This window comes from Phialemonium atrogriseum (genome assembly GCF_030411735.1).
Source record: "Phialemonium atrogriseum strain 8032-3 unplaced genomic scaffold QBC33scaffold_3, whole genome shotgun sequence".
NCBI classification, from domain to species: domain Eukaryota; kingdom Fungi; phylum Ascomycota; class Sordariomycetes; order Cephalothecales; family Cephalothecaceae; genus Phialemonium; species Phialemonium atrogriseum.
The window spans coordinates 450,758-471,238 of NW_026848140.1; the positions used below are offsets into that span (position 1 = coordinate 450,758).

At 55.8% G+C, this 20,481-nt stretch overlaps 11 protein-coding genes across 11 annotated transcripts; 2 read left to right on the forward strand and 9 right to left on the reverse strand.

Moving 5' to 3' along the window:
- Positions 1–370: 370 nt before the first annotated feature.
- On the reverse strand, positions 371–2,566 carry QBC33DRAFT_511712 (uncharacterized protein; the record flags this gene model as incomplete). The annotated part of the gene is made up of 1 exon (XM_060425856.1): positions 371–2,566. The coding sequence occupies one exon, from the start codon at positions 2,564–2,566 to the stop codon at positions 371–373; it is 2,196 nt and encodes a 731-aa protein (XP_060287117.1).
- A 390-nt stretch (positions 2,567–2,956) lies between these two features.
- On the reverse strand, positions 2,957–4,720 carry QBC33DRAFT_221171 (nagb/rpia/CoA transferase-like protein). The gene is made up of 3 exons (XM_060422777.1): positions 4,499–4,720; positions 3,359–4,444; positions 2,957–3,283 (listed from the first exon to the last, which is right to left on the reverse strand). The coding sequence occupies exons 1-3, from the start codon at positions 4,594–4,596 to the stop codon at positions 3,202–3,204; spliced, it is 1,266 nt and encodes a 421-aa protein (XP_060287118.1). The 5' UTR covers positions 4,597–4,720; the 3' UTR covers positions 2,957–3,201.
- A 310-nt stretch (positions 4,721–5,030) lies between these two features.
- Positions 5,031–6,433, forward strand: QBC33DRAFT_221517 (H/ACA ribonucleoprotein complex subunit 2). Its single transcript, XM_060422778.1, has 2 exons — positions 5,031–5,543; positions 5,644–6,433. The coding sequence occupies exons 1-2, from the start codon at positions 5,204–5,206 to the stop codon at positions 6,126–6,128; spliced, it is 825 nt and encodes a 274-aa protein (XP_060287119.1). The 5' UTR covers positions 5,031–5,203; the 3' UTR covers positions 6,129–6,433.
- Positions 6,434–6,877: 444 nt separating this feature from the next.
- QBC33DRAFT_511715 (DUF1761-domain-containing protein) lies at positions 6,878–7,640 on the reverse strand (the record flags this gene model as incomplete). The annotated part of the gene is made up of 4 exons (XM_060425857.1): positions 6,878–7,012; positions 7,073–7,308; positions 7,375–7,443; positions 7,628–7,640. The coding sequence occupies 4 exons, from the start codon at positions 7,638–7,640 to the stop codon at positions 6,878–6,880; spliced, it is 453 nt and encodes a 150-aa protein (XP_060287120.1).
- A 380-nt stretch (positions 7,641–8,020) lies between these two features.
- Positions 8,021–8,666, reverse strand: QBC33DRAFT_526125 (uncharacterized protein). The gene has a single exon (XM_060426879.1). It carries the CDS (start codon positions 8,478–8,480, stop codon positions 8,208–8,210), a length of 273 nt encoding a protein of 90 aa, XP_060287121.1. The 5' UTR covers positions 8,481–8,666; the 3' UTR covers positions 8,021–8,207.
- Positions 8,581–10,268, reverse strand: QBC33DRAFT_444714 (nuclear envelope morphology protein 1; the record flags this gene model as incomplete). The annotated part of the gene is made up of 3 exons (XM_060424287.1): positions 8,581–8,732; positions 8,804–9,032; positions 9,093–10,268. 3 exons carry the CDS (start codon positions 10,266–10,268, stop codon positions 8,581–8,583), a joined length of 1,557 nt encoding a protein of 518 aa, XP_060287122.1.
- An 842-nt stretch (positions 10,269–11,110) lies between these two features.
- QBC33DRAFT_511717 (uncharacterized protein) lies at positions 11,111–11,591 on the reverse strand (the record flags this gene model as incomplete). The annotated part of the gene is made up of 3 exons (XM_060425858.1): positions 11,111–11,157; positions 11,296–11,336; positions 11,374–11,591. 3 exons carry the CDS (start codon positions 11,589–11,591, stop codon positions 11,111–11,113), a joined length of 306 nt encoding a protein of 101 aa, XP_060287123.1.
- A 1,221-nt stretch (positions 11,592–12,812) lies between these two features.
- QBC33DRAFT_221700 (uncharacterized protein) lies at positions 12,813–13,571 on the reverse strand. Its single transcript, XM_060422782.1, has 2 exons — positions 13,163–13,571; positions 12,813–13,083 (listed from the first exon to the last, which is right to left on the reverse strand). The coding sequence occupies exons 1-2, from the start codon at positions 13,396–13,398 to the stop codon at positions 12,873–12,875; spliced, it is 447 nt and encodes a 148-aa protein (XP_060287124.1). The 5' UTR covers positions 13,399–13,571; the 3' UTR covers positions 12,813–12,872.
- A 1,155-nt stretch (positions 13,572–14,726) lies between these two features.
- On the reverse strand, positions 14,727–15,957 carry QBC33DRAFT_526134 (cytochrome b-c1 complex subunit 8). Its single transcript, XM_060426880.1, has 4 exons — positions 15,760–15,957; positions 15,611–15,636; positions 15,238–15,415; positions 14,727–15,172 (listed from the first exon to the last, which is right to left on the reverse strand). Exons 1-4 carry the CDS (start codon positions 15,816–15,818, stop codon positions 15,115–15,117), a joined length of 321 nt encoding a protein of 106 aa, XP_060287125.1. The 5' UTR covers positions 15,819–15,957; the 3' UTR covers positions 14,727–15,114.
- A 61-nt stretch (positions 15,958–16,018) lies between these two features.
- Positions 16,019–17,454, forward strand: QBC33DRAFT_526136 (band 7 family-domain-containing protein). The gene is made up of 2 exons (XM_060426881.1): positions 16,019–16,482; positions 16,596–17,454. The coding sequence occupies exons 1-2, from the start codon at positions 16,159–16,161 to the stop codon at positions 17,100–17,102; spliced, it is 831 nt and encodes a 276-aa protein (XP_060287126.1). The 5' UTR covers positions 16,019–16,158; the 3' UTR covers positions 17,103–17,454.
- Positions 17,343–20,040, reverse strand: QBC33DRAFT_221619 (uncharacterized protein). Its single transcript, XM_060422780.1, has one exon. It carries the CDS (start codon positions 19,626–19,628, stop codon positions 17,583–17,585), a length of 2,046 nt encoding a protein of 681 aa, XP_060287127.1. The 5' UTR covers positions 19,629–20,040; the 3' UTR covers positions 17,343–17,582.
- Between the last annotated feature and the right edge of the window lie 441 nt (positions 20,041–20,481).

The following is a 20,481-nucleotide window of genomic DNA, read 5'->3' on the forward strand; positions in this document are numbered from 1 at the left end:
ACATTTGATCCGCCCAAAGTTCTCGGAGTTCCCACCAGCGGTGTCCAGTTTGAAGTCCGTCTTCCTCGTCATCGTGGCGAGGAAGATGGGAGTATCGGGGTATTTGTCACTCGAATAGATCTGGACCTGCCACGCGGTTCACTCCATGGTAAATGGCGGGTGGACTTTCAAGCACATTTAGAAGGCAGGAGCAACTGTGGGAGCATTTGTCGGTTTAGAAAAGAAAAGCAGGGGGGAATCTTGATTCAACTAAAAGCAAGGATATCTGGAACTAGAGACCGCTCAAACTCTAACGCCCATCATCGAACGTACATACACATGACCGAAAAAAACCATTAGAAAGGTGGGCTCCCGCCACCAACAGCCGTATTTAATAACCTCTCGCGTCCTGCTCGGCGATTTCCCTCGCCAGCTCCGCGTCAGCCTCCAACCGGAGCCTCTCCATGTCCGCCTGGAGCGCGTCCACCTCCAGCTCGATCCTCTGCGCAGCCAGCTGCGCCTTCGACTGCGTCTTCACGTCCTCCCACCGACCACCCTCCCGAGCCTTCGCTTCCTCCTCCCTGGAGATCTCCTCGTGCGCCCTCTCAAGCTCGGCCTCCTTCGCTACAATCTTCCGCTCCAGTTCCTCCGCGGCCCTGAACTTGGCCCCCGACACCGACCCCTCCTGGTCGTGGACGCCCTCCTCCGCGCCGCCGGGCCACGCCCCGGGGAACCGCCCGAACGGACCATATCCGGAGGGCCCGCCGAACCCGCCTCGGGGCCCGCCGAACCCGCCTGGGGGCCCACCGAACCCGCCCCCACGGCCGGGCGGTCCGCCGAAGCGCGCAAAGAGTCCGCCCAGCGGGCCCGGCAAGCCGCCGGGACCGGCATGCGGTGGCGACACGCCCGGCACGCCGGGTACGCCAGGCACGCCGGGAGGGTTTTGCGGTCCGGGGGAGGTCCACCAGGATCCGCCGCGGTTGGTGGCCGGGCCACCCTGAGAATTCCACCACGAGCCGCCGCCGCCGCCGTAGGGTGCGTTCCCGGCCGCGGGTGCTGCGGGCTCGCCTCTCTTGGCGCGGCGGCGGGACTCTTTCGTCTCGCGCCTGGCCTTGCGGCGCTCGCGCTTGGCGGCCCTCTTGGCCTCGCGGCGCTCGCGCTTCAGCTGGCGCTTCAACTGCCTCTGCTGCCTCTTCAGCTCCTTCCACTGCTGCATCAGGCCCTTGACCTCGCGGCGGAGGGCGGCATTGTCGGCGGAGGAAAGGTTGGCGGGGTCGTTGGCTGGCTTCTTCTTGGCGGCCTTGATCTCCTGCTTCACCTGCTTGACGCTCTCCTTGGTGGCCGGCTGGTCCGGGTGGTTCAGCCAGTTCTGGAGCAGGTTCTTCGTCACGGGGAGCTGGGTGTCTCGCAGGTCGTCGTAGTCGGGCAGCGAGCCGACGGACGAGGCGGAGGAGGACGACGAGCCCGAGGAGGAGCTGGACGAGGAGCGAGACCGGACTCGGTGCTTGTGGTCATCCGAATGTCGGCCCCTGCCGCGACCCCGTCCGCCTCTCATATCACAGTCGCCATATGCGCCTGGGCCGAAGCCCATCCCGAAGGGCCCGCCCGGTTGGCAGCGCCGATGGCCCTCGGAGCGGCCGCCGCGGGGGGAGTCCTGGTAAGCCCCTGGGATGAACGGGACGCCCCCGCGGCTGATACCGTTGTTATCCGCGACCAGTCCGCCTAAGCGCACGCCGTGTCGGTCGGCGACGAAATTGTTTCCGATGGAGACGCGATCGCCATCTACTGCGAAGGGTCCAAAGCGGAAGCCGCCGGAGGGGTTCTCCGCACCGCCAAAGGGGTTAAGCCGCCCAAATCGCCCGCGGCCGCGGCCGTCTCGAGAACCACTGGCGTCGGCGGCGTCGGCTGGCTGGTCGAAGGACTGGTCCCAACCTCCCGGAACGTGTGGCTCGTCCGTCACGGGGTTCAACCTGATAGTGATGCCGCGCATGGCGAAGAATCCGTCGTTCCATTCCCGGACGGTGTCCTCGAGGTTCTGCCTCCCCTTCGCGGCCTCGGATGGGGAGCGGATCTGGCTCAGCTGCGCCTCTGCGTGGCTTCGGACGCTCTTCTCGGAGCGGCCATCGTCGCTGACGCCCTCGGCGCGCAGCTTGCGGTCGACGATGCGCGAGTTGCTCTGCGCCGCGTGGTGCGGGATGAGATAGTTGATGAACGTCTGCCAGTCCTCGACCTTCACGTCTCGATTTGCCCACTCGCTTGGGTATGGGAAGTCGTCAGGGGAGCTGCCGTTGCCGGCAGTGATGGAGTGTACGAGCTGTTGCCCGGAATAGAACGAATGCGCAGGTCTCGACTCGAAATAGGCGGCTGCGGATGAGGTTGTGAGGTGGTCAGCACTGTTGCCAAAGTTGGATTGGTGACTGCTTCGAGGAGTCAGTGGCGGGGTGTAGATCACATCTCCGGTTGATGATGTCGCCGAAGGAGGTAAACTGGCAGCATCGTCACCCGTGCGCGATCGGGCGGCGCCCGAGGCCGAGTAGACATCAGTCTCAGTGTAAGGCGGCGGCGGAATGTCGTCATGAGAAGTCATATTGGACGATCTCTATATTTCGTGTACTTCACAAGGTTGCTTGCAGCAGCTTCAGTGATGATCCAAGAGCGGCAGCAGCAGCGGGAGGAAAGGCGATCGAAACCTGGTTTCGAAAAGGCCAGCGACACATATTTTCAGAAGGATAGCACAAGAGTGGGGTGGAAGGAGCATTTTAAGAGGACTTCATCAGTCAACATCCCATCTCAGTTAGCCGTCATACACATCGGCCCAATGTATGTACGTCGTACCGAGGGGCTGACAGTGGGGATCAAGCTTAAATTCCTAATTGGGATGCCCTGCAGAACCAGGATACTTCTCCATTGGTCGTGGGCCATCAATAGCGAAAGCGATCCGCCTTAAAAGCCCCACCAAGTCTCCCCGCAGGCACGCAAGCCTGAGCTTTGTGCTGACGCGGCCTCACGGGCTCACAAGGTAACACCCGTTCATTGACGACTCATCTTTGTTGCATCCCTGGATATTCCTGGGAATCCCTGTGGCGAAGCGCCGGGGTCGCCGTTTTTTCAAGGTGCAATGCAGGACCACGAACAAGCTTTCGCGTCCCGCTACGTATGCACAGTACGTTGTAGTGTACTTAGTAGGTATCCTGCGCCTGATTGCCTGGGTCAATTACAGCCTCATTGCAGGGTCAAGTCGACATCTTCTGGCTTGTAATGGTCGGCCATGATGCTATCCAGGTGATCTCTTGTGTGTGGTCCGCTGTGGGCCATATTAGCAGTGGAATTCCCCGCCATCTGAGGCTTGCCAGTGAGGCTTGCCAGCCCGAACACTTACAGGTTGGTGATATATAAGTCTATCAGGTCCGGCGGGACGAACTCTGAGACCGCGTTCTCGACTTCGACGCCGTTAACAATAGGTCCATCCGCGAAGCTGACGTAGCTCGAGGAGTCTCCCAACTCAATCGCGCCTTCCAGGTCGTATGTGACTTCCGGGCACAGCTTGTAGACGCCGCAGAGGACGATGACTGGCTTGGAGAATTCACGGGCAGCACGCGCAACAAGCCCGGAGCCCCCGTCGGATATGATGGCTCCGTTCGAGAGGACTGCCGATGCGCCCATAATGACCTTGCTGACCCTGGGCATATATGCTACGAGGCCACTGCTCATGACGTTGATTGTGTTGACTCTAGCAGAGTTCAACTTCTTCCTCAGGGAAGCATAAGGGGCATCAGAACCTCCCTTCGGCGGTGTGCTGCTCGCGATTAGGACGGTGAACAGCCTCTTTGCTGCCGCTCTGATGAGAAACCTCTCCACGGTTGGCGATGGCCGATGGACGAGGATATAGTCGCCAGGATGGATTTGCACTTCGGCAAAGCTCGCAATCTGGTCGGCTACTTGGCTGATCTCGTCCATAATCTCTTCGATGCCGTCGATGACCTCTGACCGTAGAGAGTGGACACTGGAAGTCAGGCCCTGGAAGGTGGGAGTAGTCGGCGAGCCGGTAGTTGTCGAGTCGGCCGGGTCAGCTGCTGAGAGCAAGTTGAACAAAGACTTTGAGATATGAAAAGAGCTCGCCGTCGACACAGCAGGGGGCCGCATAGGGACTGTCCCAAGTCTTGGTAGTGCAGGACCATGGTCCGTTGATATGCTCTGGATGTCGGATACCGAGTCTGTGCCAAACTCATTGCCATTTCGGTCCTCGGTGGCCTCATCGCGAATCAGGCCCAGGACCCTACGGATGATGTTGCCGATTACGAGCTCTCGTGGCGCCGCTTGGGCAAGACGTGCGCCAACCTTCTGGACATTATCTAGAAGCTGGTCGACGTCGGACCACCTTGACTTTGCAACAACTTGCAACAGTATGTGAGCTGTGGCAGTGGCACATCCCTCAGACCCCTTGATTTGTTTCCGTTTCAACAATCTGGTACAGACTAGTCAGCGCCGGTAGGGTTAGTTGAGGTTAGATGTTACTGACGATATCAATGCTTCAACTGATGTCTCTAGTGACTGTCCCTTGAGAAACTTGAGGAACTTCTCCAGGTTAGGTGCATAGCTTGCCTGTGAAGGCGCCATGCTTGCTGGAACTGTGTTGAATAGAACCCCTGCCAAACAGTTTTGCACACTGAACGCGAATCTCTCACAACCCAGCCCAGATACAGCTTGCCTGTCGCGAAAAAGATACGTCGTTCAGAGGTATGTGGATTTATGAGAAAGCGGAATCTGGCATAACCGTGTTTAACGAAGTAGCAAGTGAGTCAAATGTGCATGGCCAGTTGGTGTTGCTCCCGAATTTTTTGGAGGGGCATTGCGCCGGGTGGGAGCTAGAGGGAGCTAGCGTTTCTAAGTACTAGAGACAAATTATGAGGTACATAAGCAAGCAAATTTGGCTTAGATATACCGTACCACAGAACTTCTACAAGTACTAGCAACTCAGGATGGGACGGAATGGAGAAACTTTTTGCCGTCAAAATTTCGCCCAGTCTGAAAAACTGCTTGATATTTTGAACCATCAATTAGGTATTGACAACACTCAAGCTCCAAGACGTTACGAGGAAAATCGACAAAAGAACTTTCTTTCTTTTCCAATATTCCTTAGCTGCGCCTCATAGTAGTTTTGGATTTTTGTCACGAATATCACCTTTCCCACCCACAACCCCCCCCGTTAATCCCCTTCCCCACAATGGCGTCCGACAAGGTCGAGGTCGCCGACGAGAACCGGCTGAGGAAGGAGAAGAAGAGCAAAGACAAGGCCGACCGGAAGGAGAAGAAGGACAAGAAGCGCAGCGAGTCCGAGGGCGTCCACAAGGACAAGAAGGACAAGAAGAAGGACAAGAAGAAGCAGGACAGGCTCGTTCAGGCCCTCGACGCCCACCTCCAGGCCGATGTGGCTGCCTCGGCCGGCCTCAAGGACGACGTCGACCCCGAGGACCTGGTGAAGCCTGCCGACGAGCTGGTTCCATTTGCGCTGCCGCTCGCGGATGAGAAGGCGCACAAGAAGATCTTCAAGCTGATCAAGAAGGGTATGTCCCTGGCTCTCCCGCCCGTCGCACCCCGTTCCCCACTTGCAGCTCTCTCCCCCCGCCCCAGAAACCCCAGCTAACCATCCAATTACCTCCCCAGGCGCCAAGCTCAAGGCGATCCACCGCGGCGTCAAGGAGTGCGAGAAGGCCATCAAGAAGTGCCCACTCAAGAAGGCCTCGTCGGCGGGGCAGTCGCCGCCGGGGCTCGTCGTCATCGCGGGCGACATCTCCCCCATGGACGTGATCATGCACTTCCCGATCCTGTGCGAGGAGCACGGCGTCCCCTACGTCTTCGTGCGCTCGCGCGCCGACCTCGGCGTCGCTGCCTGCACCAAGCGCGCCACCAGCGTCGTCATGCTCCGGCCCGAGGGCAAGAAGGCCGGCCCCAACGCGAAGAAGGGCGCCGCCGAGGACGAGGAGATGGCCGAGGGCGAGGACAAGAAGGTCAGCGCCGAGGAGTACCTCGGCGCTTGGCGCGACCTCGTCAAGCTCGCCGAGAAGCAGTGGACCGTCCAGGTCGAGCCGTGGGTCAAGGGCGTGCATCCGCTGCAGCTGGCGGGGAGGGAGAACGGTGGTGTCGCCTAGGAGATCTTCTCTGGGGGTTGAGGGGCGCTCGTCCGTCCTCCTGGGCCTGACTCGGTGCTGCCTTTTGTTTGGAGGTCCGCGACATGAGGAGCTCTTGCGAAGTATCAAGAGCTTTTTCGTCGCCATGTCAGCTCTTGCTTCCGGCACTTTTCCATCTTTTGTTTTCACTTTTCCGTCTCAGGTTCACTTTGGCTCTTTCTCTGTATATGGACGGCGTTTGTTGGTTTTGTTCTTGCATAGGTACCTAAGCAGGGTAGACGGGTTGGAGGAGCCGAAAACCCTTAGGAGCAGGAGAATTAAAACAGCTGAGGGGTGCCCAACGTGGGTTTACTGTCCAGGCTTTCATCAATGAAAAACCTGGCTTGTGGTTCTGAGACTTGGAAATACCCAGCTAACTACACATGTTGTTGATAACATTGTCGCGGCGTTGGGTCGGGCATTCTCGGGGCAGGGCAGGAGAGTTGGGCGCCCTGATGTTGATGTCATGGAAGCAATGATACGAAATTTCAAAAGCCGTACAATTCCCATAAATCCTCGACTACAAAATTACAAACCAAGGAAACCGGAACCACAATCCAATAGCACAAGTGTCCCAAAGCATCCTAATCCCGTGAGCCCCGAGCCACGCCCCGAACTACCCTACTCAGATCGGAAAGCGTTCTGGCCCAGAGGAGTCCCCGATCGGCTAGAAGAACTGGACTTGGTGTTAGTACAACAAACTCGGCCACTAAAACGACGGGTCCAGCTTCCTAGTCAAACGGGTTGGTGCGAGTGCCCCAGTAGGTGAGGAACACAGAGAGGCCGACAGTCTCGAAGAGTTTGGCGAGGGCGCTGATGCCCACGGTCTCGACTGATCGCTTCTCGGTGAAGAGCTGGGTGAGGAACTAAACGGGTGTCAGTTAGTTCTGCTCCCTGTCAGTCACGATGACACGGCTTGGACTTACGGTAGGACCACTCGTGGCCGCAAAGATCAGCCCGCCGAGGTAAGCGGCGCCCTTGTAACTAAGGGTGCCGGTGGCGTTGATGAGGGCTCCCACGCCATACGACTGCAGGGCCGAGCCGACGAGTGAGGTGCCCCATGCAACGGCGGCGGAAGTGGCCTCCTTGGAGCGGACAAACTCTTCCTTGGTGTCGGCAGCCTTGGCACGCTGGTACGTCTGGCCGAAGAGTGGGCTGAGAACTGTGGATCGGACTTGTGTCAGTGCTCTGGTTCCAGAGCCGGATGGACGGGTTCAAGTGAACTTACCAGCCAACTCTACGGTGTGGTTGAAGATGGTCCCTAGAGCAATAGCCGAGGGCTTGACGGGAGGAAGATCTGAGCAGCAGAAGTTGATTGTCAGCGAGAACTCGTTATCCCTGGTGTGGATAGAGATAGATAGTCGAGCTCGGGTTGGGTGAGGTTGGTTTCTCTGTAGCGTCGAACTACAACCATCTGATTCTCAACCCCACCGCTCTGTCGACTATGTCATCGATTGGCGAGTACAAAAGAAAAGACGTACAGTGCAGAGACATGGTGAAATGTGGCTGTTAAGAAGAGTTCTTGAGGGATGATTGGGAGATATAGCTCGTCTGTTGTCGATTGATTGGAGATACGATTTGGTGATATGGCAAATTGATGGAGGAGTGAAGGTTTAGGGGGCCTCGCAGGCTTTTATGTGAGGGACTGGCTGCGTCACGGGCTAGCAACGGAATGAGGCAACCCTATGGAGCTGGAGCTCCTCATAGCCTGTTCCACGCAACATCATCGTAGCTTCCCCAAGCTTCCCTTCCGTCGCTGCGTATGATGATGTCACCACCCAAGACACGGCCGATCGCAGAGTCCAGAGCCAATCATCGGAGACCCCTCATATGCTTAGCGGGCCAACTGTGGGGACCACTTGTCTGACCTTGGTGCTTGGAGCCTCTCCTGCTTGCCATTGCCCTTTGGCATGGAAGTTGGTCCTGCCAACCTCCTGGCCGAGGTAGTTCAAAAACTCCCATCCTTGCGCGTAGTCTCCATGGATGTACTACGTTCAAGGAATAGAGCTGGAAGGATCGGAAAGAGGAAATGCATTACTCAAGGACCCCACTTCGTAGCCATTAATGGGCGGGATCCTCCGGTTTTTTCGGGACGTGGGAATTCCTTGGAAATGTAAGGGTCTCAGTGTTAATTACATACCTAGTTGCAATTACTGTGGTACATACCCGGTAGCTGACACGGCGCGAGCTTGGAGCGCGGAGCATCACCGTGCTTAGCATACAGACAGACACACAAACGGCTGAGAACCGGTGGCGGAGGCATGAATGTGCGAATATCGCGAATATGGCAATGCCTACCACGCTTTCTACCAAACCAAAGAAGCACACCCACATAATCTACACCCATACAATACACACTCGGAACTCCAGTCGACGACGCTCCCTCTCTTTGAGCACATCGTCCCCAATGAATTTCGCCCCTTTATCCCCCAGGTCATGCCATATGCTGCCCATCCTCGCCGCCTCGTAGAGCCAGGAGGGCCCGAACATCCGAGACGTACTGGAGACCCTCTAGAAGCGGAACGATGTGTAATAAATCATTATCGGTAGGGTCGTTAAGCCATCCTTGGATTGGGAGGGCGTTATCTTCACAAGGGGGTAAACAAGTCAGCAGTCAATCCCTCCCAACAGACAGTTTCGGGCGCGAATTCTCATACCCTGGTGGAACATATAGCTTAGCGGGCTGTTATCCAGGATCAAAACCTTGCTCAGGTCCGGCTCGACCGAACTCAGGTCTTTGATGAAGGCCCCGTGTCTAAAGGTGCAGTGTTGACGGTAGTATCTCGCCGAGAAGAACTTGCGCTCCGACTCTAGCCAGTCGATGACGGGATCTGCGTATTCCTGGACCGAAGCCGTGAATATGACTAGGTTATACCACTTGCACACCTTGAGATGATCCGTCAGCAAGCCGAACACCAGCCAGAAAGGGTCTTTGAGAGCGCCCACCCTTCGTAGGAAATCGTCACAGTGAGGTCGCTTGTGCACGTAATACAGGATCGGGTGCTGGGGCCCGATGCTTGCCTGGCCACCGACACCGACATAGGTTGTATTCAGTCGGACCTCCACCATATGCCCGCTACTCATCCTGCCGCCTTTTGACATGCTGTGTATTAGGGTCTCGTCTAGATCCAAAATTAGTGTCTTCTGGTATTTCCGATCCACCGGCTCCAAGTTGAGGTACGACGGCTGCCGGCGTGGTATTAGAGGCCTCGGGGGCGCTGGGGTCTTGGGGTATCTCGTCAGAGCCCCTACGGGAGAGGTGGGAGATTTGAGGTGCGCTGAGATATCGCTGGTCGTGGAACCTGGACCCCCGCTTCCGCGCGGACTCGCAGACTGTGTCTTCCTATGCTTCCTCTGCCGTAGCGAGTGGTCCGAGTTTAGTTTTATTCGGATTGATCGCTGCCCGGAGGATACCTCTTCGGTGTCGTGGAGCGACTTTGAACGCGAGTGCTTGCTCAACGCTCGATTTCCGCCCTCCGCATTCCTGGCCTCGTCGGACTCGGACTCGGATGATAAGCTTGACGACGAGGAGCCAGGAGAGCGAGAGCGCCGCCCAGCGGCCGCGCCATGACTTTCCCCAACGTTCGTGGCTGGAAACTTCCCGCGCCCTGACTTCTGGTCCTCGGCCATCGGTTCTTCGTAATCTGCACCCAGGCTGTTTCGGCTCTCTTGGTATACACCAAACACCTTTCTCAGCTGTAGGAGCGGCGCAAAGTTCCCATGTTCGTCGTACAGACAAGCGATGAGGTAAACACCAGGCGCGGCTAGGGTGGAGAGGACCCAGCGGATCGAGTCTATGATGGCGCTCGCGGTGCGCCTCGGGATGAGATGCCACAGAGACGACCGAGCGCCGAATGCCTTGGATTCTCCGTGGCGGGCGAGCAGCGGCGACTTCTCGTCGAGGTCGCCGTCGGGCTCGTTGCCGGGTTTCTGGGTGGGGAATTCGTCGGGCTCGGCAATCAACGTATCTGAGTCGCTGACGGCATGTGTGCTTTCGCCATTCTGTTCCTTATCGTTCTCGGACGTCAAGGCCAAGCCTAGTGGGCCGAGGGAGTTGGATCGCGACGGTACCGGGCTTGAGGTGGGGGACACTCGGGCGGAGATAATGTTGAGCGAGTTCATCTTTGTGTCGAGGGAGAGAGAGCCATGAAGGTCGGCAGCGGCGGGTGGGTTCAAAAGTACCAAAAATAAAGCCAACAAGATCCAAAAGGGCAAGCTACGAAATGAAAGCCGCGCCGTCGAGGTTGTCGCGAACAGCGCGGGACTTTGCTGTTCCAGTTCCTTGCTCTGTTTGTCTTTGCGCACCTGATGGAAACGAGTGTGTTGGGTCTGGTTTAGGACAGGGGGGGTTGGATTGGGGGAGTGACAGGGTATGTCGTCAGCCTCGGTACCCGAAAATGCGACAAACAGAGGAGCGGCTATCGCGAGTCAATGCAATTTACAGGGCCCATTGACGGTCGCGTTGGTCATCAGCAGCACCACGATCGAAGACAAGAGGATTCAATTCAACGCTAAAAAATACCAGCGCTATCCATATCCATAAGGTCCGGGTGGAGGCGGGTGGAGGCGGGTGGAGGTCTCATCGGCTGCTCTTTGTCGCCCGGTAGCTTGAGCTCAACAAAAACCGGGGCTCTGGGAACAAAGCCCCGGAAGACTTGTTCACGTGCGCCTGCCACCTGACTGGAAACACAACGAACAGCACTAATCTGTACGCTCATCCTGTCTCCCGTTTCCTGAAGCCCTCTTTACTTCGTCTGTGTTCATCTTGAGCCGGCACTTGAATCAAATTTATAATAATAGACCGAATAACAAGAGTTCCCAAGCGTTATTGCACTAGCCAGCCACTCATGCCTCGGACAACTCTTATTCTACCTTGTAGGGCCCTGGTGGGGCTGCTCTGGAGCGGAGCTCAATCACCATAGCAAGATGATAGTTAACTTCGAAGGGGATAACCTTGGTGTTCGTCAGAGCGTGCCGGTGCGCACCAGCTCTTCTACGATAGTGGTAGGTCCTGGTTAGAGGACAGTCAGTAATTAAGTCATGCCCAGCACAATGACTCGGTTTGTGTCCATCTTCCTTATTTCAGATATAGGACACATCTACACAGTCGATGTGGCCTAGTATCTTGGATTATAAGGTATAATCTTACCAAAGACTCCGAATTCCCCAATGCGATGCCATACCACTAGGCTATCCCAGTCATCAGGTGGTTTCATATGCGACAGACCTTGTCGTATGCCTGCTAATGATCAAGTCGGTCGGGCCTATGCGAAGACGCGGCTCGCGTATGGTCCACTCGACGATATGGCCATCCTCGTAGTCGGCACCACTGGTGACAATGACAATGACCCGCCAATGCCCGGTGGTGTACAATATGACCGGGGAGAGAAGGAGAACGCACAACAAGGCGAGATAATTATTCCATAAGATGTCCGTGATTGCCATTTTGGGCTTTTCGGGCTTGTCTATTGGAGAGGTGGAGAGGTGAGCTTGGGGGTGATGGACATGCCAACCTACCTAGCTAGGTAGTAAAGGTGAGTAACTGCATTTTAAACTTTGGCACTTGATATTTGATTGGTTTCGCTCTGAATCAAGGCAACGAACGATCCTGCCCCTTTTGGAAAGAAACATAATTAGGTGCCTCATCACATGCTATCCTACCTATAAGGAAAGAACATCCTATCTTACTAGACTTTACTAGCAGACGGGGGGGCTAAGCAATAGCAAAGGGGCCGTAAGATCTATTTGGCGGCGCTGGAAAGGCGTTTTAAAGGAGGAAAGCACCGTGAACGCGCATAAGATAAAACTGCACATGGCCGAGATTTGGAAACATTGTACTAGTAAAACAGGATAACTTCTTTCACAGTTTCATCGCCAATGACACCCACATTCATGGTATCCGCGCAAGGAAAAGTCATCGTCTTCGGTTTCCATTGTCGCAGCTATACCTCTCTCTCAAATCCTATCTCCAGTAAACTAAAGTAGCCTTGGTATTCGCATAAGTATGAGGAAAATCAAACACTCATCATCGCTCCCTCAGAAACCTTTACCTATCCCCTCTCTTGTATCGATATCTAGCTCTCCTATTTATTCTAATTAGATCTCTGTCTAGGTAACTATATCTTTAATATCAAGATTTTTACTTACAAGCCCACAACTCCCTCTTTATTTCTTCAATCTCTGTTGGCTTATATCTTTAAATTCCAAAGACTATTACTTACCGTTCCACAAGAAGGAAACCATGTACAGGACTACACACTTCCCCCTAGCACATTCGGGGACCATCAATTCCTGCCACTGAAGCACCTCCCAGTCTGGCAGCAACGAACATGTTTGACGGGAGAGGGAGAGTAAGAAAAACGGAATAGACCCAATAAAGGTGAAGCTACACATCACGAAGAAGAAAATACTTTGATCAGTTGATGCCATGAATCTGCAACATCGCTAGAGGCAGAATAATGGTGTTATTCTCAATTTCCGAATATGTAGTGATCCCTAGTGATCCCTAGTGATCCCCCCTCCCCTAAGTGTCCGTCTGGACTAAACATATACCTCCCCCCCTTCCGTTACCCCTTTTCAACAGCGCCCTCTGAGCCAATCTTCTGAGCCAACCCTGAGCGTCATAAAAACCTCTCATCCCGTTTCTTGTCCACTCAATGGTCCACCTTCGAGCCACCCTATGCCCTGCTGCTCCTGCCCTCACAGACAGCTTGTCGGCTCTGATATTTAGCAACCGGAGACGTAGTTGATGGTTGTCATACACCCGTCACCCCAGTGCTTGGTACCGCATTTTTGGCAGCCGTTCTTGCGAATGTCCTGGTAATCCCACCAGATCTGGTTACCCGTCCGAGCGCAGTTCTTCTGCCCCTGGATGAAGACACCACAGCCGTAGCCAAACGCGATTGCCGAGCAGGCTCCCCCATGTGGTCTCCCACTCCTATAGCGGAAAGTCAGCACACATGTTCGTGTTTACGAGGAGGATTTATCCCTGAGACACGGGCGGGCTGCAAGCTTACCCATCAGCTCCATAGTTCACGACGTCGTTGCGGATGATTTTGCTGTTGACGGCATCGTCGCAAGCCGCAACGTTGAGACTGCTGCACATGCTGCTGCCCTTGCAATCATAGCTGTCGCGGGCCTCGAGAATGCTCCTCGGGACAGGAGAGCTCTCGTAGTCCTCGTGGGAGTGAGGGATGGCGCTGGAGCTGACCATGCCTACGAAGGCCAGAAGGGCGGTGAGGTTGAAGTGCATCTTGGGAGATATCGAGAAGGCAAGAGGATTCTGAAGATTGTGGTGCTGAACGAGGCTCGTTGTTTCTCTCCTGGTACTAACTTTCCGACGACCATGGCCGCTTTATAGACTTTCTTCTCGGTGGACCATGGGATATGACCGCTGAGTTCCCATCTCGGTTCTCGGTCCAGGCACCAGCGACTCATGCAGACGCAGTCGCTCTCCTGAATCCTTCGAATATTCATGCCGTCATTCGAGTGGTCGATCGGCGAAGGATCAATACGCGAGAGTGGACTTGACCCCCAAGAATACTCCGCGACGCGGGCCGCAACCAGTGCTAGTCATTCACCGTCCGGTTGCTCCTAAAGATGTGCAAACACCATCTCGTTTGCCGAAGGTCGCCGGATCTCGGTTCGACAGATTCACTTCACTTGTCGAGTTTCGAGCCGTTAATTACAGCGTCATCTTCCCCCATCCGCGCCTGCTGTGTAGATGGTTGGATGCGGCCGTGGCGCTACATGCTGTTGAAGAGAGTGAACGACCTGCATGTCGTTGTTCTAGAGCGAGGCCATCACTGGAAGGATCTATGCGAATTGGCGAGTGCGACGGCCTAGGGACACTTTTAATTTACATATAGTGTTGTCCGATCCTTGCGGAGGCTTGTTCCGTAGTCCTGAGCAGGCGAGTACATATTTTGGGCTGACTGTGTCTTGGCGCGGCAGTCTTGATGCTACCGTCTTTTTGGATCGGTCCGTTTCGCCTGTGCCGTAAATCCGGGTCTCCATCTTGCATGGACACAGCGCTTCTCGGCTCGTCAACCGGATGTCATGAATACCACCTACCTCAATGCAAGGCGGCAGGCTAGGATGTAGTCTCTAGGATAGTCAATGGTCAGTCAGCCTTGAGAGCTTCTCAAACTGAGGTGTTGGGTCGTCTGTTTATGACATAGAAGCTCCTACTATACAACCCACGCAGACAACCTCTCACAGAATTGACGGATATAGGTAAGTACTTCTAGCAGGTAGCCTGCCGTCTTGGGGCTGGGACTTCTGCAACCTTGATTCAAGCCACCTCGGTAGGTGCCCGGCCCGCAACCATAGAACAAAGACACAGAGATGTGTGTGGCTTTTAAGGGTCTCATCGAGTCACTTGCATAAGGCGTAGGTTGAATTATCTGCGAAAACTAGACGATGCACCTTTCGCATCCGTTGAAGAATTCGGGGCGGATCTCACGGCTTCAAAGCTTTTGACAGGTGACGGGGCCTTTTCCACAGCTGAGGGCTCAGCAATGGAGAATGTCAGCAGCAACCCCAGCCATAGCGACACCCACAGCAACACCGACTTGATTAGTTATAATTCCATGAAGGTTCTGGACTCTAGATCTACCGAGCGTTTCCAAGAGTTGTTTGAGTATTTGTCGGAATCTCACGCGTTCCATTTTTGAGTCGCGATTTGATCATTGCTTCCAAATACAAAGGCCGTGATAGGACAATTTCTCCATACCGGGTAACTGCATATCGAAAATGGCACGGGTGACGGAGCACATATTGGATTTATACTCCCTCCCGCTGTCGAAGGAAGCTTCTCACAATTTGGGAACACTCGGCCAAGCAGAGAACGCTATGAGATCTATTCACTTGCAATTCCGCCTCCGTGATCAACTGATATACAAGTCTCGTCATCTATGCGACAAACGTCATCGAACAGCGCCCCTGTTGACTCCCCTTGCACATCCATTTACTCGGCCTCGCCGCCAAACTCGGCACGTCCAGCCTTGGAGTTGAGGTACTCATTCCTGCGCACTGTCAGAATCCGGCGTGGCCTTTGTTCACCGGGTGGGGGGGGGGGGGGGAATCGTACCGCTCGGTGGCCCAGTTCATGAGGTAATAGGCAGCGATGAAGGGGGGAGCGATATAGAGCACCTGGGCGCTGGCTCGTCTCCATGTGTTGAAAATCGCGTCGTGTGCCGCACCGGCGAACGGGTTCTGCCGGTTGGGACTGAGTCCGTAGGTGATGATTCCCTTCTGTGGTCGACCACCTGAATGATATCCCGGGTTAGAACGCAATCCTTGAGCTGCAACCAGTCGATATCCGCATGTGATCGGGCCCCGCCGTCACTCCCCATCCCGTTGCCCTCTCAGTGGTATCCTCGGCGCTTTCGTTGGATCGTCCATCCAGGGCTCGGCTTGGAGGACAGGCATTCGCCCGGCGAAGCATGAATCGAATCACTCACCGAATTCTCCCCAATATCCAACATATCTGGAAGAATAGACAGTTAGTTAGGAACGAGAATGTATAAGGGGTTGCTGCTCATAGACGGAAAGGTCGGGCTCGTCGAAAGCGGTATCGCGAGTCTGCTCGCAGGCAAATGGGAGTACTGACTTGTTGTATTTGCCCAGGGGGGCATCGCCCCCGGATCGTAGAATCTGGGTAGGCCGCATGTTGCAGAGGTGCTCAAGGCGTTGTGGGTTGAGGCTCAATTGGCGCAATTGGTTCTAGGAATCAGTCGGAAGAGGACCAAGTTTGAAGTCGAAATCAGTCGAGCGAGATGCCGAGCAAGCTTCCCCAAAAGGGGTTAGCGCGGAAATTGGAACATCACTCCGAAGAGTTCAGCCGCCTCCGAGCTTCCCGCAACCAATCCCGTGTGGGCATGGAATAGCTCTGATCGGATCATCTCTTCAAGTTCTAAGCTCAGCTACCTACCTGCCTCGGGATCTAACGAAGACGGCTCAAAGTTGATAACACGCTCACGAGCCAATTCGGAGAAAATAGTCGTTCGAGATGGCGGCAAGCGGACTCGGCTTTATTTATCGGGCGGCCATCCCGGCGGCCGTTGGCCTCGGCTTCCTTCAAGCCTCCCTCTACGATGTGAAGGGCGGCTCACGAGCTGTCATCTTCGACAGAGTGTCAGGAGTCAAGGAGACGGTGATCAACGAGGGAACACACTTCTTGGTGCCGTGGTTGCAACGAGCCATCGTCTTCGACGTGCGGACGAAGCCGCGAAATATCGCCACGACAACAGGGAGCAAGGACTTGCAGATGGTCAGCTTGACGCTGAGAGTGTTGCACCGGCCCGAAGTTAAGGCACTGCCCAAGATATACCAAGTACGTTCTCCCAAAGCCGTCGAACTATCACCCATACGCAGACTTTACAAGCAAAAGTCGAATCCCCTTCCCATCTGTCCCATCCCATCTGACATCCCACCCCCCACACGCAGAACCTAGGCCAGGACTATGACGAGCGAGTCCTCCCCTCGATCGGCAACGAGGTCCTCAAGTCGATCGTCGCGCAGTTCGACGCGGCGGAGCTGATCACGCAGCGCGAGGCCGTCTCGCAGCGCATCCGCGCCGACCTTGTGAAGCGGGCGAGCGAGTTCAACATCGCGCTCGAGGACGTGTCCATCACGCACATGACCTTTGGCAAGGAGTTCACAAAGGCCGTCGAGCAGAAGCAGATCGCCCAGCAGGACGCCGAGCGCGCCCGCTTTATCGTCGAGCGCGCCGAGCAGGAGCGCCAGGCGAACGTCATCCGCGCCGAGGGCGAGGCCGAGAGCGCCGAGACCATCAGCCGCGCCATCGCAAAGTCCGGAGACGGCCTCGTCCAGATCCGGAAGATCGAGGCCAGCCGCGAGATCGCCCAGACGCTGGCGAACAACCCCAACGTCGTCTACTTGCCCGGCGGCGGGAGCGGTGCCAATCTGTTGATGAACGTGGGACGGGCATAAGTAGGGGGGTGGATATCGGGCGTGTGCGGGCGTGTGCAGAAGAAAGGGGGGCGGCTACTGCTATCCATCTCCCCCCCATAATGGCTGCCATTTAAGGGGGACGAAAGGGGGGCCCAAAAATCGGTTGCCCGTTTGTACTACTAGCTGATATCAAGCATTGTATCTTCCCCTCTTCCAAATATGGTCATGATGCAGAGGAGTAGATTTTTGTTTTTGGCCCACGTTTCCTATGTGCCAATTAACGCTCCTAGGTACGTGAATGGCTATCATGAGCCTCTCCCAACGGGTGGAGCCATCTAAGCACTTGAAATGTGCTGATGACTAGGTAGATCACTGTATGCTTTTCCGCCGATTTGGGATCCAATTCTGCACCTTGATTCGTTCCAACACTTGAAGAAACTCGCTGGTCTTCCGGGCCTGGGCGGCAACTGCCTGTACCCCAGAAAACCCGGCAACCCGTAGTCTCAAGCTGGCGTGGGCTCACGAGCCAGCACCAGGCGCATCAGCAGTAGTAGGCTGCTGCTTCTCCAGAAATGCCTCGGTCAGGCTCCCCCCACCCTTCCCATCGCCCTCTCCCACGGGCGGCACGAACTCACCATCCACCAGCGTCCACCCCAGCCCCTTCAAGCGGGCCCACTCCTGCTGGACCTTGAGGCGGACGAGCTCGCCCGCGGCCCTCGCGTCCTCTGCGCTGTCGTGGCCGATGGGCTTCCCGTCGTCCGTCGTCTGCTCGACCTGGATGGCCCTGTTCAGCAGCGCCTCCATCAGGGCCTTGAGGCCGTGGCGGATCGGCAGGCCGCGCTTGTGCGGGTAGAGGAGCACCGTGTCAACGAGGGTCGGGTGGACGGCGCGGACGGCGTTGAGGTCGTTCTCGAGGCCGTGGCCGATCAGCGGGGTCGCGGGAGAGATGAGGGAGAAGAGCAGGTCACGGGCCACGGCGGGGGAGGAGACGATCTGCATCTTCTTCTTCTTCTTCGTTTTCGGAGGCCCGACGTCCTCGAGTTCGCCCTCCTCTCTATCCTCTGCCGAGGTTTGGCCCGGGAGAGGCGGCTGGTCGTCGTCGCTCTTTGCCAGGGAGAAGGGCTCGGCGTTGATGATATCCTCGGGCCAGACGCCGGAATATCTCGAGTTCAGATCCAGGATCTCGCCGAGGGGTTGGACGAGGACGTCCAGAAGCTCCTGGCCGTCAGGCCAGCTCGTTGCCGTCAGGCGGATAAGTTCAAGGCCCCGAACCGTGTAGCCCATCTCGCAATCAAAGCAGACGGCCCTGTTAGTGGGGGCGAGCGGGTTCGGGGGTGTCTCGGCGTAAGGCAGCACAGTGGCTAGCCTCTTGGGGTGGCTTATCTTGAAGACGTGTGTTTCGGCCTTGGTGCAGCCTGGCGTGTCTCCCACGGCCTCCTTGCAGCACCGCCACCGCTTCTGGACCCTGGACTTATCGCCTAGTTGTTTCTCGGGAAAGTATGGCTTACCGGGATGGAAGGTACACTTGCCAGCCGACGTGAGCGCTCCGTCCTCCCGCCTACCAGGGAAGACTTGGAAGCGCGTCGCGCATCGATCACACACCTCCCAACCCTTTGCGGCCTCCTCCGCCTTGTGGGCTTCCCGGACGTCATCTTCAGTAGGCACGGAAGGGACGTAGCCGAACTGCCCGAGATCTTTGATGGGAGTAAGGAGACGAGAGAGGAACTCGACTTCCTGTTCGGGAGTGAGGCCGGTGTGAATGACCTTCGGCGGCCCGAGGACTGGCTTGTTCGCTACCTTGCCCGTCATAGCGGCGAGTTCCTTTTTCCGTTGAGCCTCACGTTCCTCCTTCCATTTTGCAACGGTCAAACGCTTGTAGCTCGTGATACGGTTTTTGATGACGTTAGTATAGATGGGAGGCTTGTCAGTAGCGAGCTTCTCCTCCTCATCCAGGGCGATCCATATGAGTTGTTGGTCAGTTAGGACTAATTTCTCCTCCTCGTTGCTGGCATCTCTCTTTAGCTCGTTGTTCAGCCGGACAAATTGCTCGTGCAGCATAGCAAGAGCCCTGAACCGGAATTCGTGGGTTGCCGGCGACGACTTCAGATGTCTGGGATTCAGAGCCTCAGGCTTACGAGGTGCTTTTGGTGCCGTCTTCTTGAGCGGACTCGCTGGGCTCGCCGCAGCTGACGTAGGGGTGCGACTGACTGACGATCGGCTCGAGTGAGTCGGAGGCTTTGAAGTGGTCGATGACGGGGAATCCTTGGAAGCGGCCCCGTCATGTGTCGCCGTCGGTGTCTTCCGTTTTAAGGGCGGTGGTGACACTGGCTTCTTCGCAGTGGTGATGGCCGCCTTGGTCTGATTCGCGTCCTTCAAGGCCTCGTCTCCTTGGCCGACTTTGAGGCGCTTCCTAGGGCCAAGCTGATCCGCCTCTCCATCACGGCTACTTGCGGCGGGTTCCTGATCCCATGCATGCTTCCATTGGCAGTTTGACTGAGTACACTTGCCTCCTGCCGGACACGGGATATTCTTGAAGTTTTTGAGCACGGCGTTCATAGCATCCATCTTGGCGCTTCTCTACTTGGTGCCAAGGGGATAGGAAGTCGAAATTCAGAGTGGGATGTGAGAGCAGGTTGAAACCCTTGCCAAAACCACCAGGCCAGGCAATTGCAATTGAAAACTTGAAAACGCGAGCCACATAGGCGGCGGCGGGGTTTCTCCGCCAACAGCGGATATGAGGTCAGTCGATATATGTCGGGGAAGATCCGGTGGAGGCAGCGGCTGGGACTGGTGGACTTGAGACCGGGCTTTGATTATCGAGGGTAAGGCAAGAATGAGGTGCTCGGGGAAACAATTGCCTTAAGAATATGCCTTAAGAATAGAATCATGTAATCTTGTAAGGCGAGATTCGAATTACGGCGTTTATGTTATTGTTGGATGACAAGGTGGTCCAGTCGTTCCTGATTCGGTCCACTGAGAGCCTGAAACCTCAGGTTTATGTAAGTATCCGTAACTGTACCTACCTACTGTACCACTGCCTGGCTACCTAGGTAGATTCCAAAGGTTGTTTCACTATTATTACAGCCATACCATGAATGCCGCCCGTCTCTCAACCTTACTCGACCTATTGTTGTCACCCAGCTTAAATTATGTCTCGGGCAATCTTCTTCACCTCTTCTGCAATTCTCAACCCAACTCCATTCGGCACTGGGCTCCTTCGGCATTCGGAATTTCCCACGTCCTGTACGGAGTACACGGTACACTATACATGCCAACCTGTAGGTACCTACCCGTGCTACCTTAGGCACCTACCACGTAGTAAGTGCCCCGTATAATTAGCGTTTGGCACTAGGTCTTCGGGAACGAGGCGCTACCAATTGCAGTTACAGGTGCCTGATAACGCCATATATGCGCCGCG